This window comes from Grampus griseus, assembly GCF_964374135.1.
Source record: "Grampus griseus genome assembly, chromosome: 15".
NCBI classification, from domain to species: Eukaryota; Metazoa; Chordata; class Mammalia; order Artiodactyla; family Delphinidae; genus Grampus; species Grampus griseus.
The window spans coordinates 34,023,779-34,038,839 of record NC_139009.1 but is presented as its reverse complement, the minus strand read 5'-3'; the positions used below and the strand labels follow the sequence as shown (position 1 = coordinate 34,038,839).

Genomic DNA, 15,061 nt, shown 5'->3' with positions numbered 1-15,061 from the left:
AAACATAATTCCTTCTACTTTTTATAAAGCAATAAATCCAATGTCACAATAATGAAACCATAAAACTACAGAGTAGGGCTTCCCTGGTGGCACAGTGGTTGAGAGTCCACCTGCCGATGCAGGGGACACGGGTTCGTGTCCCGGTCTGGGAAGATCCCACGTGCCGCGCAGCGGCTGGGCCCGTGAGCCATGGCCGCTGAGCCTGCGCGTCTGGAGCCTGTGCTCCGCAATGGGAGAGGCCACAACAGTGAGAGGCCCGCGTACCGCAAACAAACAAAAAAAAAGAAAAAATGTCCCTTTAATTCTGTAAAAAAAAAAAAAACCTATGTGTAATAAAGATTTTGGGAAAACAAACACTATGTAATTATAAAGCTTAAATACTGAAACATTATCAATAGTAAAATATTTTCCCCACAACACAAATGATAAAAGTCACATAAAACTACAAAATGTGGAATAGCCTTGCTTACAAGAATTTCCTCCCTTCAATGAAGTGCTTGCTCTAATTCAACTTGTTAAAAATGTTTAAAATGTTTCTTGAAGTTTACAGAAAAAAATATTTTTAGTTGACAAAGTTTATTAGGATTCCAGGGAAGAAAGCAGACCACCAATGGTAAAATCTCATCTGCAAACAGTTTAAAAGAAACGCTATTTATTTAAAAAGAAAAAAAAGGGAGGAGGACCAAGTATACTGAAATCATTTATTTCATAAAGCCAAAAATAGTTCTTCCACTACCAAATAAATCACGTGCTATGCTTTACAAGCTTTTCATTACCAAGCAAAAGAGACAGACAGACATGGGAGTTTTTGCCAACTTTTATCTCAGTTAACCAGAAAAATAAAATTAACTGAATGCAGTCTAGTCATTATACTTTTACCATAATACTGCTATCATTGTGCAATAATTTGTTAGAAGAAGAAATAATACAAAAGTATGGGCTTCTTATGAAATAGAGGGAAAACCAAAAACAAGTATAATTGTGAATTACCTCTTTATCAAGATATGACAATACAGACTCTGTCTCATTCAGAAGGGCAACACTGCATTTCCCCCTGTTGAAAGAGGAGAAAAGTGAATAAATAAAGGCCACCTCACCCTCACAGTGATGCTATATACAAAGTTAAGAATATTCAAAATGTAAAGGTGGTATTAAGAAACTAGATGGCTTTTAGGAAAATCTATGTATGTATATACTTGGACTCTCTACCATCTTGGTTTTGTGTAACCTAAAAAATAAGGCTGTGTTTGCAGACATTTATTGAGAGGCTAATCTGGGGAAGGAACAATGTTAGGCAGTAAATCCTTGTAACATAAAACACTTTATAGGTATTTCCTAATTTTTCAAGAAAAAAAAGAAGAGTACAATGCAATATTCAGAATAAGAGCTAGTTTCTGAATCTGTAAAGAGTTAATATGAGGTAATTTTATACAAGGGATTTTCAAAGACAACACCATGCAAACCAATGCCTGAAATAACCTTCCAATTTTTAAAGTAGCCACTGCATATGAGAACCTAAAATAATATACATTCACATCAGGATTAAGTAACTTACCTTTATTGAAACTGTTCTAAAGACTAGTTAAAATTTAAATACAAGAAACTCCTGTAGAGCAAGGGGCAAATAAGATTCATGGACCTTGAAGTCTCATGGCATTTACCTTTGATAATAGCTGGGTGTGTGCTTGGAAAAGAAACGTCTATTTTAAAAAAGGCTTACAGGACATGGAAGCAACCTAAGTGTCCATCGACAGATGAATGGATAAAGATGTGGCACCTATATACAATGGAATATTACTCAGCCATAAAAAGAAACGAAATTGAGTTATTTGTAGTGAGGTGGATGAACCTAGAGAGTCATACAGAGTGAAGTAAGGTCAGAGAGAGAAAAACAAATACCGTATGCTAACACATATATATGAAATGTAAAAAAAACCAAAAAAAGTTCTGAAGAACCTAGGGGCAGGACAGGAATAAAGATGCAGACGTAGAGAATGGACTTGAGGACACGGGGAGGCAGAAGGGTAAGCTGGGACGAAGTGAGAGAGTGGCATGGACATATATACACTACCAAATGTAAAATAGCTAGCTAGTGGGAAGCAGCTGCATAGCACAGGGAGATCAGCTCGGTGCTTTGTGACCACCTAGAGGGGTGGGATAGGGAGGGTGGGAGGGACATGCAAGAGGGAGGAGCTAAGGGGATATATGTATATGTATAACTGATTCACTTTGTTATAAAGCAGAAACTAACACAACACTGTAAAGCAAGTATACTCCAATAAAGATGTATGTATGTATGTATGAATAAATAAATAAATAAATAAATTTTTAAAAAAGAGGTAAAAAAGGCTTATCTAGACCTGAGAAAAATCAGGGTTATTCAGGTAGTTGTATTTATTACCACTTTTAAAATTATCCTCCCAGCTTGAAAACTTCAATATAGCTACAAATTTGACAGGAGAATTTTGATAGACTATTCAAGTTACAGATATTGGTCAGGGCTCACAAAATATTTTTTAAATGTCATAATATCATTTGATTTTCTAAACAAAAGTCACTACTTGCTCCCCATGAAATAGCCTGCAAAACAAATGCATCAAATATACATTAAATAGGAAGCTTGTTGTTAGATTATCAGAGTGAAATACAATTCAAAGGAAAAAATTACCAAAAGCAAAACTTTTGCAAAAGTAAAATATTAATACATAAGTAAAAAATTATAGTTTACTAAAAAAAAAAAATTATAGTTTACTAAACATTTTGCAACTCTGTATTCCTTAAATCTAAAAAAAGATTTCCTCTCATCAAAACAACTTTCTCTGTTAATCATCTTAGGCTGTTACCACTTCAAAAGATTTCTCTCAGGGACTTCCCTGGTGGCGCCGTGGTTAAGAATCCACCTGCCAATGCAGGGGACATGGGTTCGAGCCTTGGTCCAGGAAGATCCCACAGGCTGCAGAGCAGCTAAGCCTGTGCACCACAACTACTGAGCCTGCGCTCTAGAGCCTGCGAGCCACAACTACTGAGCCCCGCGCCTAGAGTCCGTGCTCCGCAACAAGAGAAGCCACCACAATGAGAAGATCCTGCACCACAACGAAGAGTAGCCCCCGCTCACCACAACTAGAGAAAGCCCGCTTGCAGCAAAGAAGACTCAATGCAGCCAAAAATAAATAAATAAATTTATTTTTTAAAAAAATAAGATTTCTCTGTGAGCATGTGGTATTTCCATATTATCCTGTCAAATCTCTAATTTGATTACCATATTATCCTGTCAAATCTCTAATTTGATTACCAGGAGCTATTACCAAGGTTTTCTGCTTTTCTAATGTATTTTATTCATGCATATTACTGAAGCAGAAAAATTAACATTATTACTTCAATGCATATGTAAAGTCAACAATTACATGACAAGCTCTTACAAAGGACAGAATTACGAGCAGGGAAATTGCTCTGTTGCTGTTACCGCATCTACAGCTGCCACAGAAGAACCTCTTATGACCTGTGAATACATGCTCATACATGCAAGAGTGCTTAAGCAACAAACGGAATTTCCAAAAATAGTTTCATTTACTTCTCTTGCCTCAATAACTGCTGACAAAGCAGTATTTCTAACATTTAATACTTAATCACCTAGAAAAAGTATTTTTTTAAGCTCTCTAAAGTCAGGTTTGTTTTTTTTTAAATGGAGAGGAGCAGATGCTGTAAATGTTATTCTAATAGATATCACTTGAATTTTATAGGATAACAGACACTGAAAATTCATTAAAAGAATATAGCATAGGGCTTCCTTGGTGGCGCAGTGGTTGAGAGTCCGCCTGCCGATGCAGGGGACACAGGTTTGTGCCCCGGGTCCGGGAAGATCCCACATGCCACGGAGCGGCTGGGCCCATGAGTCATGGCCACTGAGCCTGCGCGTCCGGAGCCTGTGCTCCACAACGGGAGAGGCCACAACAGTGAGAGGCCTGCGTACCGCAAAAAAAACCCAAAAAACAAACAAAAAAAACCAATATAGCATAAAGTTGCCTCCATACTGTCTGAAATGACAAAAGAATTTAATAATTAAACCATTATTTTCATATTTATATCAGGAGATAAGGAAACACTGATTATACTGTTTTAGAGGCACAACATGATTACAAAACCAATAGAAGGATAGATATCCCAACCAATCTAAAATATAAGTTATTTTTGGAAATGCAGATTTTATGCAAAGAGGAAAGGATAATAGGTAATTTTAGTACTTAATTTTTCTTTAATGTAGTATATTGTACCTTTCCCCCCATTAAAAATGAAAATGTGACACTTAAATTTTCATGTACATATATTAACAGCTAACAAAGTAAGAGGTTCAGTCAGAATTATTTTATGAAGTAAATATGAATATGTAATTAACACATGTACCACCACGCCAAGAGTTGTTGATAAAAGTAGTTTAAAAAGAGATTTAAAGTGTTGGCTTCCTTTATGCTGAACAAATCTTGGCTCACAGGAAAAAGCATGATAAATTTTAAGCTAACAGCAAACTAAAGGAACTATTATCAACTTCTGAATATAGATAACCCAATTGTTTTACCCTGAACCTCAAGCAATGAACCTAATTGTAACTTTGTACGGGGACAGATGATTACTAGACTTATTGTGATCATTTCATAATGTATGCAAATGTCAAATAACTATTTAGTACACCTGAAACTAACATAATGTTGTATGTCAACTATATTTCGATTTTTAACATATGCAAAAACAAACTATTTGCCAGTGTGGCGGGGGGAAGATGCTCAACATTCTCAGCCATTAGGAAAACGCAAACTCAAAACCACAGTGAGATACACGTCACAGAAAACCACAAGGATGCCTACAATGAAAAACACAGACAATAACTAGTGTTGACGTGGATGTGGAGAAACTGGAACCCTAATACTTTGCTGGTGAGGATATAAAACTGTGCAGTCACTTCTGAAATCAGTTTGGCCGTTCCTCAAAATGTTAAACAGAGTTGCCCTCTGACCCGGCAATTCCACTCCTAAGCGTGATACCAGAAAAGAAAACATACATCCACACAAAAACCTGTGCACGGATGTTCACAGCAGCATTATTCATAACAGCCAAGAAGTGGAAACAACCCAAATTTCCATCAGCTGATGAATGGGTAAACAAAACGTGTAGTTCTGGTCCAAGTCCAAAGGCCTGAGAACCAGGAGTGCTGATGCTGTAAATCCCAGTCCGAGGGCAGGAGACCGAGGTCGCAGCTTACTCAGTCACACAGAGAGAGAAGTCTCCCTTCCTCTACCTTTTTGCTCTTTTCAGATCTTCAACAGATTAAAAGAGGTTTCCCCCACACGGGGGGTGGGGGGTGGGTGTGCGCGGGGGGGGGGGGGCAATCTGCTTTACTCAGTCTACTGATTCTAATAATCTCTTCCGGAAACATCCTCACGGACACACCCAGAATGCTTAACCAGATATCTGGGCCTCACATAGCCCCAGTCAAGTTGACACATGAAATTAACCATCACAATATCTCAATAAAGTTATTATTAAAAATATATATAATATATATATATTATTCTTCAAAACTGTCAAGGTCATGAAAAACAAGGAAAGACTGGGATACACACCAGAGGAAACTATGGAGACATGATACCTAAATGAAATGTCAGAGTAAATCGTGAAACAAAAAAAGGACATCAGAAAAAGAATGGTACTATCTGAATAAAGCCTGGAGCTTAGTCAATAGTAATACATCTATGTCAATTTCTTGGCTTTGATAAAGATGTAATGATTCTATAAATCATCAACATTAGGGGAAACTGAGTGAAGAGTACACGAGAACTCTCTATACCATCCTTGCAGCTTTGTTTGTAACTCTAAAAGTATCCCAAAATAAAATGCTTATTTTTTTAAGACGCCCCCCAAAACAGGGGCACTTGTGTCATTGGTCTTATGAGTCTTATATTAGCCACAAACTGAATTCTGAGCATTTTTTCGTGTAAAGAACCATGCCTGGTTCTGTGACTGGAAATTCAGCAAACAGTTTTATACAGCATTTAATCCACGGAATACAATGAACAAATTTTTAAAAACTTAATGAAGTTCAAAGATCCAAAATGCTTTCATAAGATTACATTTCTCAACAGCAGCAATGTAAGATAGGTCAAATGAAAAGATTCAAAATTCTGAGGGAAATTATTTCCAAACCAGAAATATATGCCTAAACAAACATCAGTCAAGTGTGACAAACATTTTCAGATAAGCAAGAACTAAAATTTTTTACATTTTAGAAGACTAATCAAAAGGAAAAGGCAAAACAATTATTAACTCCAAGGAAAACATGAGATTGTACAACAATGAATTATGTGAGGAATATTTATGCGTTCATAAAATACAGATTATTAAGTTAAATAAAATTGTGATATACTGGAAATACAAAGGAAAGGGAATGGAGAAGAGAAAGTGAAGAGAGATTTCTAAAATTTTTAGAAATGAACAGTAGCAGTATCAGAGTAGTATAAATGCCAAGGTCAATGTCAGAGAAGTTGCGTGAGTAGGTAAGACAGGAATGAAATGCCAAGAAGAGAAGTTTGAGCTTAGTGTGATAGCTCAATGGATTTTGTGAAGAAGCATGACAAGCAGTGCTTTGGAAAGCCCCTTCCGTCTGTGGCACGTGGAAGAAAGCAAAGCAACAAGTTATTAACCCATGATCCTGGAGATCTGGTAACAAACATGAAAGAAACTATCAAAGAGGAATTCAAGGGGGAAAAAAATCCTCTCTTGGTGCCACCTTTCCCTTTTATAACTAGGAGAAAGTAGAATGTTCAAAAGAAGGTGCTAGGATTAGGAAGCTCCTCTTCTCCAAGACAGGATGACAAACAAATTGTTTTGATTACTAGGAAAATCTCACAAGCATTTCTTTCCACAACCATGTGGAACACCAGTACTCGGGACAATATGTAGGCTATCCTGTGATACAGCCCAATGCATTTCTTTCTTTTTTTTTTAAGTCTTTAAATTTATTTATTTATTTATGTCTGTGTTGGATCTTCGTTTCTGTGCGAGGGCCTTCTCTAGTTGTGGCAAGCGGGGGCCACTCTTCATCGCGGTGCGCGGGCCTCTCACTATCGCGGCCTCTCTTGTTGCGAAGCACAGGCTCCAGACGCCCAGGCTCAGTAGTTGTGGCTCACGGGGCCCAGTTGCTCCGCGGCATGTGGGATCCTCCCAGACCAGGGCTCGAACACGTGTCCGCTGCACTGACAGATTCTCAACCACTGCGCCACCAGGGAAGCCCCAGCCCAATGCATTTCTGCATTATGACTTTAGTTGGAGAAGAAAACACTTCAACCCACAGGGTTGATCATTTCAAAGGAAAGATTATATAGTATAAACACAACATTCAAGAAAAGGTGTGCTAAACATGTAGACTTTAAAATGTTAAATTGTGATATGATTTTTCCCATTTCTATGTTCTTCCTCTAGTCCTCCTCTTCCTTAGCAATCCTAAGAGCCTAAGCGTACTAAGAAAATAACTATCTTTATGTTACATTCATCTCTTAAGCAGCACTACTTATAGTCTCAATAGCACTCTTCTGGCTAACTTAAATTTTGTTTACAGATACCAAGAAAATTGCAAAAATCTAACATCTTAAAATAAAAATACTGACACAATGAAATGTACAGGAAGAAAACTGCCTTTGTTTGAATTTTGTTTTAAAGATTCCGAGTAAGTTTCTTTAACGTTAGTAGCCAAACTGGAGAGAGACTGCTAATCCACAGTGGAGTTCTATTTTATTACTTGTATACTTAAAACTTAGCATTACTACTTATTTATCAATAAACATAAATCTGTAAAAATTGGTTTTCTCTGAAGATTTTTAAAAGGCCTCAACACAGACTTCCCTGGTGGTCTAGTGGGTAAGACTCCGTGCTCCCAATGCAGGGCCCGTCCCCCCCCGCCCCCCCACCCCGTTTGATCCCCAGTCTGGGAACTAGATCCTGCAAGCATGCCACAACTAAGAAGCCTTCAGGAAGTGAGGGGGGAAGGGAGGGGGGAGGGAGGGAGGAAAGAAGGGAGGGAGGAATAAATATTTTTTTTAACCTTTAAGCTTTAAAAATAAATAAATAAAATAGAATAAAATGATCTACCAAATATCCTCACCATTGAGGCATCCCTGAAATTTCAGGATACAATGGATAAGAGAATTCTAAGATTTAAAAGCTGGAAAAAAACAGGTAATATGCAGAGTATGGAGAATCTATGTGATATAAAACTACTTTCAATGACAATAGATGTTTGAGGACAATGGGGTTAGTCATCTTCAACCCAAAATTAAATTCCAAGCCAAACTATGTATCACATGTGTAGTAATAAATTATCTATGAATTTCATTCCAGAATAGCATAGGAAGTATTAAAAAATATGTAAAAGAGAGGCTGAGTCTGATAAAGTTGATAGCCTCTGCTGTAAGTTGTTATACACTAAAACATAAAACTAAAATTAAGAGTCATAACCAAAAAACACAGAAGCCTTCCAACTAGTATATGAAGAACAGTATAATTAGAATATCACCACTCTATAACTGTGATTAATGGAACTCCAGGCAATAAGCATCAAATAAATGCCAGTAACATCCAGAAATGAGAGATTATGTACCTCCTAATGTACAACACCGCCTATGAAGAAGTTTTTGTCTCTTGTACTTCACTCTTCCCCAAGGCAGGGCAGGAGGAATGAAGGAAACCACGTCCTCTATTACCAATTCACAAGAAATATGAGGGAGAGGGGAACACAGGGGGATACAATCAGCAAAATCCAAACGGTGAGAAACAAAATCCTCAATTCATCAACAAAAAAATAGCGGGGTGAAACGGTGAGAAACAAAACGGTGAGAAAAAAAATCCACAATTCATCAACAAAAAAATAGCGGGGGGGGGGGAGGAGGGGAGAGAGAGATAGGGAGAGACAAAGGGAAGCCTTCATTTATTTTCCCCTAGGGCCCCAACTGATTTGGCACCATATACTGAAAAGACCACCCTTTCTCCACAACACTGCAAAGGCACCTTCATCAAATATCAAGTTGTACTACATATGCGGGTCTGTTCTGGCTTTTCTATTCTGTTCCACTGGTTTATTTCACAATCCACTTACCTGTACTACCCTACATTAATTACTGTAGCTATACAAGTGTCTTAATATCGAATGATATAAACCTCTAACATTTTTGTTCTTCAAGACTGACTTTATCAATGGTTCTCAAACTTTTGGTCTCAAAATCTCTATTTTTTTTTTATTATTTTTTTATTTATTTAGGCTGCATTGGGTCTTTGCTGCTGGGCGCGGGCTTTCTCTAGCTGCAGTGAGCAGGGGCTACCCTTCATTGTGGTGCGCGGGCCTCCCATTGCAGTGGCCTCCCTTGTTGCACAGTGCAGGCTCTAGGGTGCTCGGGCTTCACTAGTGGTGGCATGCGGGCTCAGCGGCTGTGGCTCACGGGCTCCAGAGTGCAGGCTCAGCAGCTGTGGAGCACAGGCTTAGCTGCTCCGCGGCACGTGGAATCCTCCCGGACCAGGGCTCAAACCCGTGTCCCCTGCACTGCCAGGTGGACTCGTAGCCACTGCACCACCAGGGAAACCCCCTCAAGATCTCTTTTAAGTTCCTAAAAATTATTGAGAACCTCAATGAACTTTTGCCTTTGTGGGTTACATCTATCAATATTTACCATGATAGAAATTAAAACTAAAAATTTAACATTAATTAATTTAAAATAAAAATAAACATATTAGCAAATATTTGTTATTAATAATTACTATATTCCCCCCCCAAAATTAATGAGAACAGTGGCGTTATTTTACATTTTTACAAATCTCTTCAATGTCTGGCTTAACAGACAACTAGGTTTTCACATAAGTAACTAGTTTACTTCATTTTCAAAGAACATCCATCAAATACTCATGTCTCAATAACCACAGTTCGGGCTTCCCTGGTGGCGCAGTGGTTGAGAGTCCGCCTGCCGATGCAGGGGACGCAGGTTCGTGCCCCGGTCCGGGAAGATCCCACATGCCGCGGAGCGGCTGGGCCCGTGAGCTGCAGTCGCTGAGCCTGCACGTCCGGAACCTGTGCTTCGCAATGGGAGAGGCCACAACAGTGAGAGGCCCGTGTACCGCAAAAAAATTAATTAATTAATTAAAAAAAAATAACCACAGTTCATCTCTCAGTGGTTATTTCAGGCAAAAATGGTGTTCCATGAAAAAGGTAGCTAGTTTAGCTCATATTTCAAACAAGCCCATGAGTTTTTTCTCAAAATGATCATCACACTTTCATATGCAGCAGAAACGATTTATGCATGCTTCCCTTTTCAGCACATGGAACATTAAAAAGATGTGTAATCTCTTTTTTCTTCCAGTTTTATTGAGGTATAATTGACATACAGCACCATGTAAGTTTAAGGGGTACAGCATAATGATTTGACTTACATACGTCGGAAAATGAAGATGTATAATCTCTTGAAATAAGGGAGAGGTGATGGTTGCACAACGTTGTCAGTATACTGAATTTTTTATACTGAATGCCACTGAATTGTACCCTGTATACTGTACAGTGGTTAACATGTGTGAATTTTTCCTCAATTTTTAAAAAAAGGCATTTGAGACTTATTAAAATTAATAAATGGTACTGTTTTGCCAAGAACATTCTTAAGTGGAACTTGTCTTTTTTTTTTCTTTTCTTAATTGCAAATGCATACAGTACAGTGACGAATATAGCACAGTTTGGTGACACTGACGTGATTCCTGCTGACTTGGTGCCAGCAGTTTACCCACCACTGCTTTTGCACATGATTTTGCTTTTGCAAAATCAACATGGAGAAAAGGCAAATAACATCTTACTGTTGTTATGAGAATAGTTTTGATCTCAAAAAGGCCCTCTTGAATGGGTCTACAGGGACATCCAGAAGTACAAGAACCATGATTTGAAATGTTCTTGGTCCTTTTGATTCCCAGAGATTTTGGACTCAGCTTCTCAATTTATACACACATACACATACACAGACACACACACACATACACACACAACCCTGCTAAGCTTTTCTTTGGAATTACATTGAATCTTTGGATCAATTTGGGAAAAACAGACTTACTGTCATTTATTTACTTAATCTTTAATTCCTTTAGCAATACTCTAATTTCTGTGTGGAGTTTTTACACATCTTTCCCTTTTTTTAGACATCTTTTTTTTTTTTTAATTTATTTTTATCTTATTTTTGGCTGCGTTGGGGCTTCGTTGCAGCATGCAAGCTTCTCACTGAGGTGGCTTCTCTTGTTGCGGAGCACGGGCTCTAGGCATGTGGGCTTCAGTCGTTGTGGGATGCAGGCTCAGTAGTTGTGGCACACAGGCTTAGTTGCTCCACGGCATATGAGATCTTCCCGGACCAGGGCTCGAACCCGTGTCCCCTGCGTTGGCAGGCGGATTCTTAACCACTGTGCCACCAGTGAAGCCCTGGACGTCTTTCTTTAGGTTTATTCCTAGGTGTTTGATATTGTTTGATGATACTGTAAACAGTTATCTTTTTAAACTTAATTTTCTAACTGACCTCTCTTCACACCATATGCATAAAACAGACCTAAATATAAAAGGTGGGATAGTAAAACTTCAAGAAAACATAGAAGAATATCTTCATGACCTTAATTAAGAAATCTCTGCCCATTATAAGATCGTGACACTTGGATTGGTTTTTGAATAAGCACTCTTTCTGAGTAACAAAATATTAATTTTTTGGTTTTTTGTTTGTTTTTCGCAGCTTACGGGATCTTAAGTCCTGTCCCATCCCCCTCCCCCCGTCCCCCCCCCCCGTCCCCCTACAGTGAAAGCATCGAGTCCTAACCACTGGACTGCCAGGGAGTTCCCCAAAGTATTCTTACTCTAGATTCATTCTGCTCCTTCATATATATCAAACCTATCAGGCATGTCTATTAATGTCTCAAGAATGGAATTTTTCCAGCCTTTATTTAACTGTCCTCCTCCCCTCCTCCTGCTGTTCCATCATTCATTTTCCTACCAAATTTCTCACATATTTAAAAACAAACCAACCAACCTAGAAAGAGCAAAGATGACAATAGCAGTACTGAAGAATAAGCACTGCTTAACGACAGGAAGCTGCACACAAGGAATGTAGCTCCTCTGCCATTGAGTAAACTCCAACAATGTGCAGCCCAAATCCAAAGAATACACATAAGATTAGGAATGAAAATGCACTGAAGATACACCAAAATGTCAGTGCTGCTTGGTGGAGGGATTACAGGGGTGTGTGTGTCTTTTTTGTGTGTTTTTCCCATTTCAACAATAAATTATAATTCTTCCATTATCATAAAATAAACAATAAAAGTTTACTTTTAAATTTTAATATGCAGTGATGGTGAGGAAACAGCAAAATGGGCATATTCATAATATACTGTGGTGGGAATATAAACCGACAGAATAATTCTTGAAGGAAACAGCATTTTGCAACAAAAACATTTGGAAAATGTACCCCTAAATTAGAAACAGGTCTGCTATCAAACAGTAACAGTAGCTAATGTTTCTATTGTACTTTACTACTACTGGGGAAGGGAGAATAAAGATGAGTTTAGTTTTTAGTAGATTCCCATCTATTCTGTCTTCATCAAAAACAGCCAGGTTGCCACGCAAGGCAGAGGATTAAAATGGATGCAAAACGGCATTTCCCCTCTCTAATGTCCAAATGTACAAACTTTTTTTTTTTTCTCTAACATCTCTATTGGAGTATAATTGCTCCACAATGGTGTGCTAGTTTCTGCTTTACAACAAAATGAATTAGTTATATATATACATATGTTCCCATATCTCTTCCCTCTTGCGTCTCCCTCCCTCCCACCCACCCTCCCTATCCCACCCCTCCAGGCGGTCACAAAGCACCGAGCTGATCTCCCTGTGCTATGCACTGAACTCCCTGTGCTATGCCGCTGCTTCCCACTAGCTATCTACCTTACGTTTGGTAGTGTATATATGTCCATGCCTCTCTCTCACTTTGTCACAGCTTACCCTTCTGCCTCCCCATATCCTCAAGTCCATTCTCTAGTAGGTCTGTGTCTTTATTCCTGTCTTACCCCTAGGCTCTTCATGACATTTTTTTTTCTTAAATTCCATATATATGTGTTAGCATACGGTATTTGTCTCTCTCTTTCTGACTTACTTCACTCTGTATGACAGACTCTAGGTCTATCCACCTCATTACAAATAGTTCAATTTCGTTTCTTTTTATGGCTGAGTAATATTCCACTGTATGTATGTGCCACATCTTCTTTATCCATTCATCCGATGATGGGCACTTAGGTTGTTTCCATCTCTGGGCTATTGTAAATAGAGCTGCAATGAACATTCTGGTACATGATTCTTTTTGAATTATGGTTTTCTCAGGGTATATGCCCAGTAGTGGGATTGCTGGGTCATATGGTAGTTCTATTTGTAGTTTTTTAAGGAACCTCCATACTGTTCTCCACAGTGGCTGTACCAATTCACATTCCCACCAGCAGTGCAAGAGGGTTCCCTTTTCTCCACACCCTTTCCAGCATTTATTGTTTCTAGATTTTTGATGATGGCCATTCTTACTGGTGTGAGATGATATCTCATTGTAGTTTTGATTTGCATTTCTCTAATGATTAGTGATGTTGAGCATTTTTTCATGTGTTTGTTGGCAGTCCGTATATTTTCTTTAGAGAAATGTCTATTTAGATCTTCTGCCCATTTTTGGATTGGGTTGTTTGTTTTTTTGTTATTAAGCTGCATGAGCTGCTTATAAATTTTGGAGATTAATCCTTTGTCAGTTGCTTCATTTGCAAATATTTTCTCCCATTCTGAGGGTTGTCTTTTGGTCTTCTTTATGGTTTCCTTTGCTGTGCAAAAGCTTTGCAGTTTCATTAGGTCCCATTTGTTTATTTTTGTTTTTATTTCCATTCCTCTAGGAGGTGGGTCAAAAAGGATCTTCCTGTGATTTATGTCATAGAGTGTCCTGCCTATGTTTTCCTCTAAGACAAACTTTTAAATAATACTTTTTCCATTATATATCTAATGTGCTTTCATTTCAGAGAAAAGTAGAAATATAGAAAAGAATAAATATGAAAGTTGCTTGCATTTTCTGATAGTAGTGCAATCCTGAAATCTATCAAATACCAAGTTCCTACTTACATTTGTGATGCTGACTCCTATCTATGAATGAAAATGACCTCATTTATTTGCAAAAAAATCTTTAACTAAAAAAATAAAACAAAACAATTCTGCAATAAACATATCAGTATATATATTTCTACACACTTGCATGAGAACCTCTGTTAGATAAAATCAAAAAAGTGGAATTGCCAGGTCAAAGGATATTCACACATTAAAGTTTGATTTCTCTGATTATATTAACATTCGAATATAGAAGAGTTATCTATTTCCCCACCCTCATCAACACTGAGTGTTAAGACAAGAACTTCAGTATTCCATCCCCCAAATACCTCTTGTTGGCTAGAAACTTTTCCGTTTCTCCCTTTCTCATGGTTGCTATATATGCTTTATAAATTCATTTCGTTTGGTGACAAAAAATATGTACACAAAACAGATTTCCTATCCTCTGCTTAGCCCTCCATGTGAAAGTTTGATGTTGACTCTGCTTAGCCCTCCATGTGAAAGCTTGATATATCATAATATTGTATATTTGCCCCCACGTGATCTGAATTCAAGATCTGAATCTGCCATTTAAAAGCCGTGAGACTGACAACTTAACCTTTTTGCTTCAGTTTCCTCATCCGTAAAATGAGGATAATAAGAGGACCTACATTACAAAGTCATTGGGAAGATCAAATAAAATACATGTAAAGCAACTGAAATAACACCTATCACAAAGGTTCAATAAATGTTAGAATTTTTAAAAGCCAAGTTCAATAAACATGGGCTCTATATAACTGAACACAGTATTCTACACACACAAACACACACACACAAAGTGACAGGTCTAGCACCTGGCATAACAATAAATTTTATAGTGCTTTATAGCCCACGCAGCATATAATCTATTATTAA

The 15,061-nt window shown here is 38.0% G+C and overlaps 1 protein-coding gene across 1 annotated transcript in view; it reads right to left on the bottom strand.

The window, feature by feature from the left end:
• MTA3 (metastasis associated 1 family member 3) overlaps positions 1-15,061 on the bottom strand; it is a 152,567-nt gene that overhangs the window by 87,072 nt on the left and 50,434 nt on the right. Inside the window, exon 5 of the mRNA XM_082672083.1 lies at positions 991-1,054. Coding sequence (XP_082528209.1) covers positions 991-1,054 — 64 coding nt within the window. The remainder of the gene's footprint in view (positions 1-990; positions 1,055-15,061) is intronic.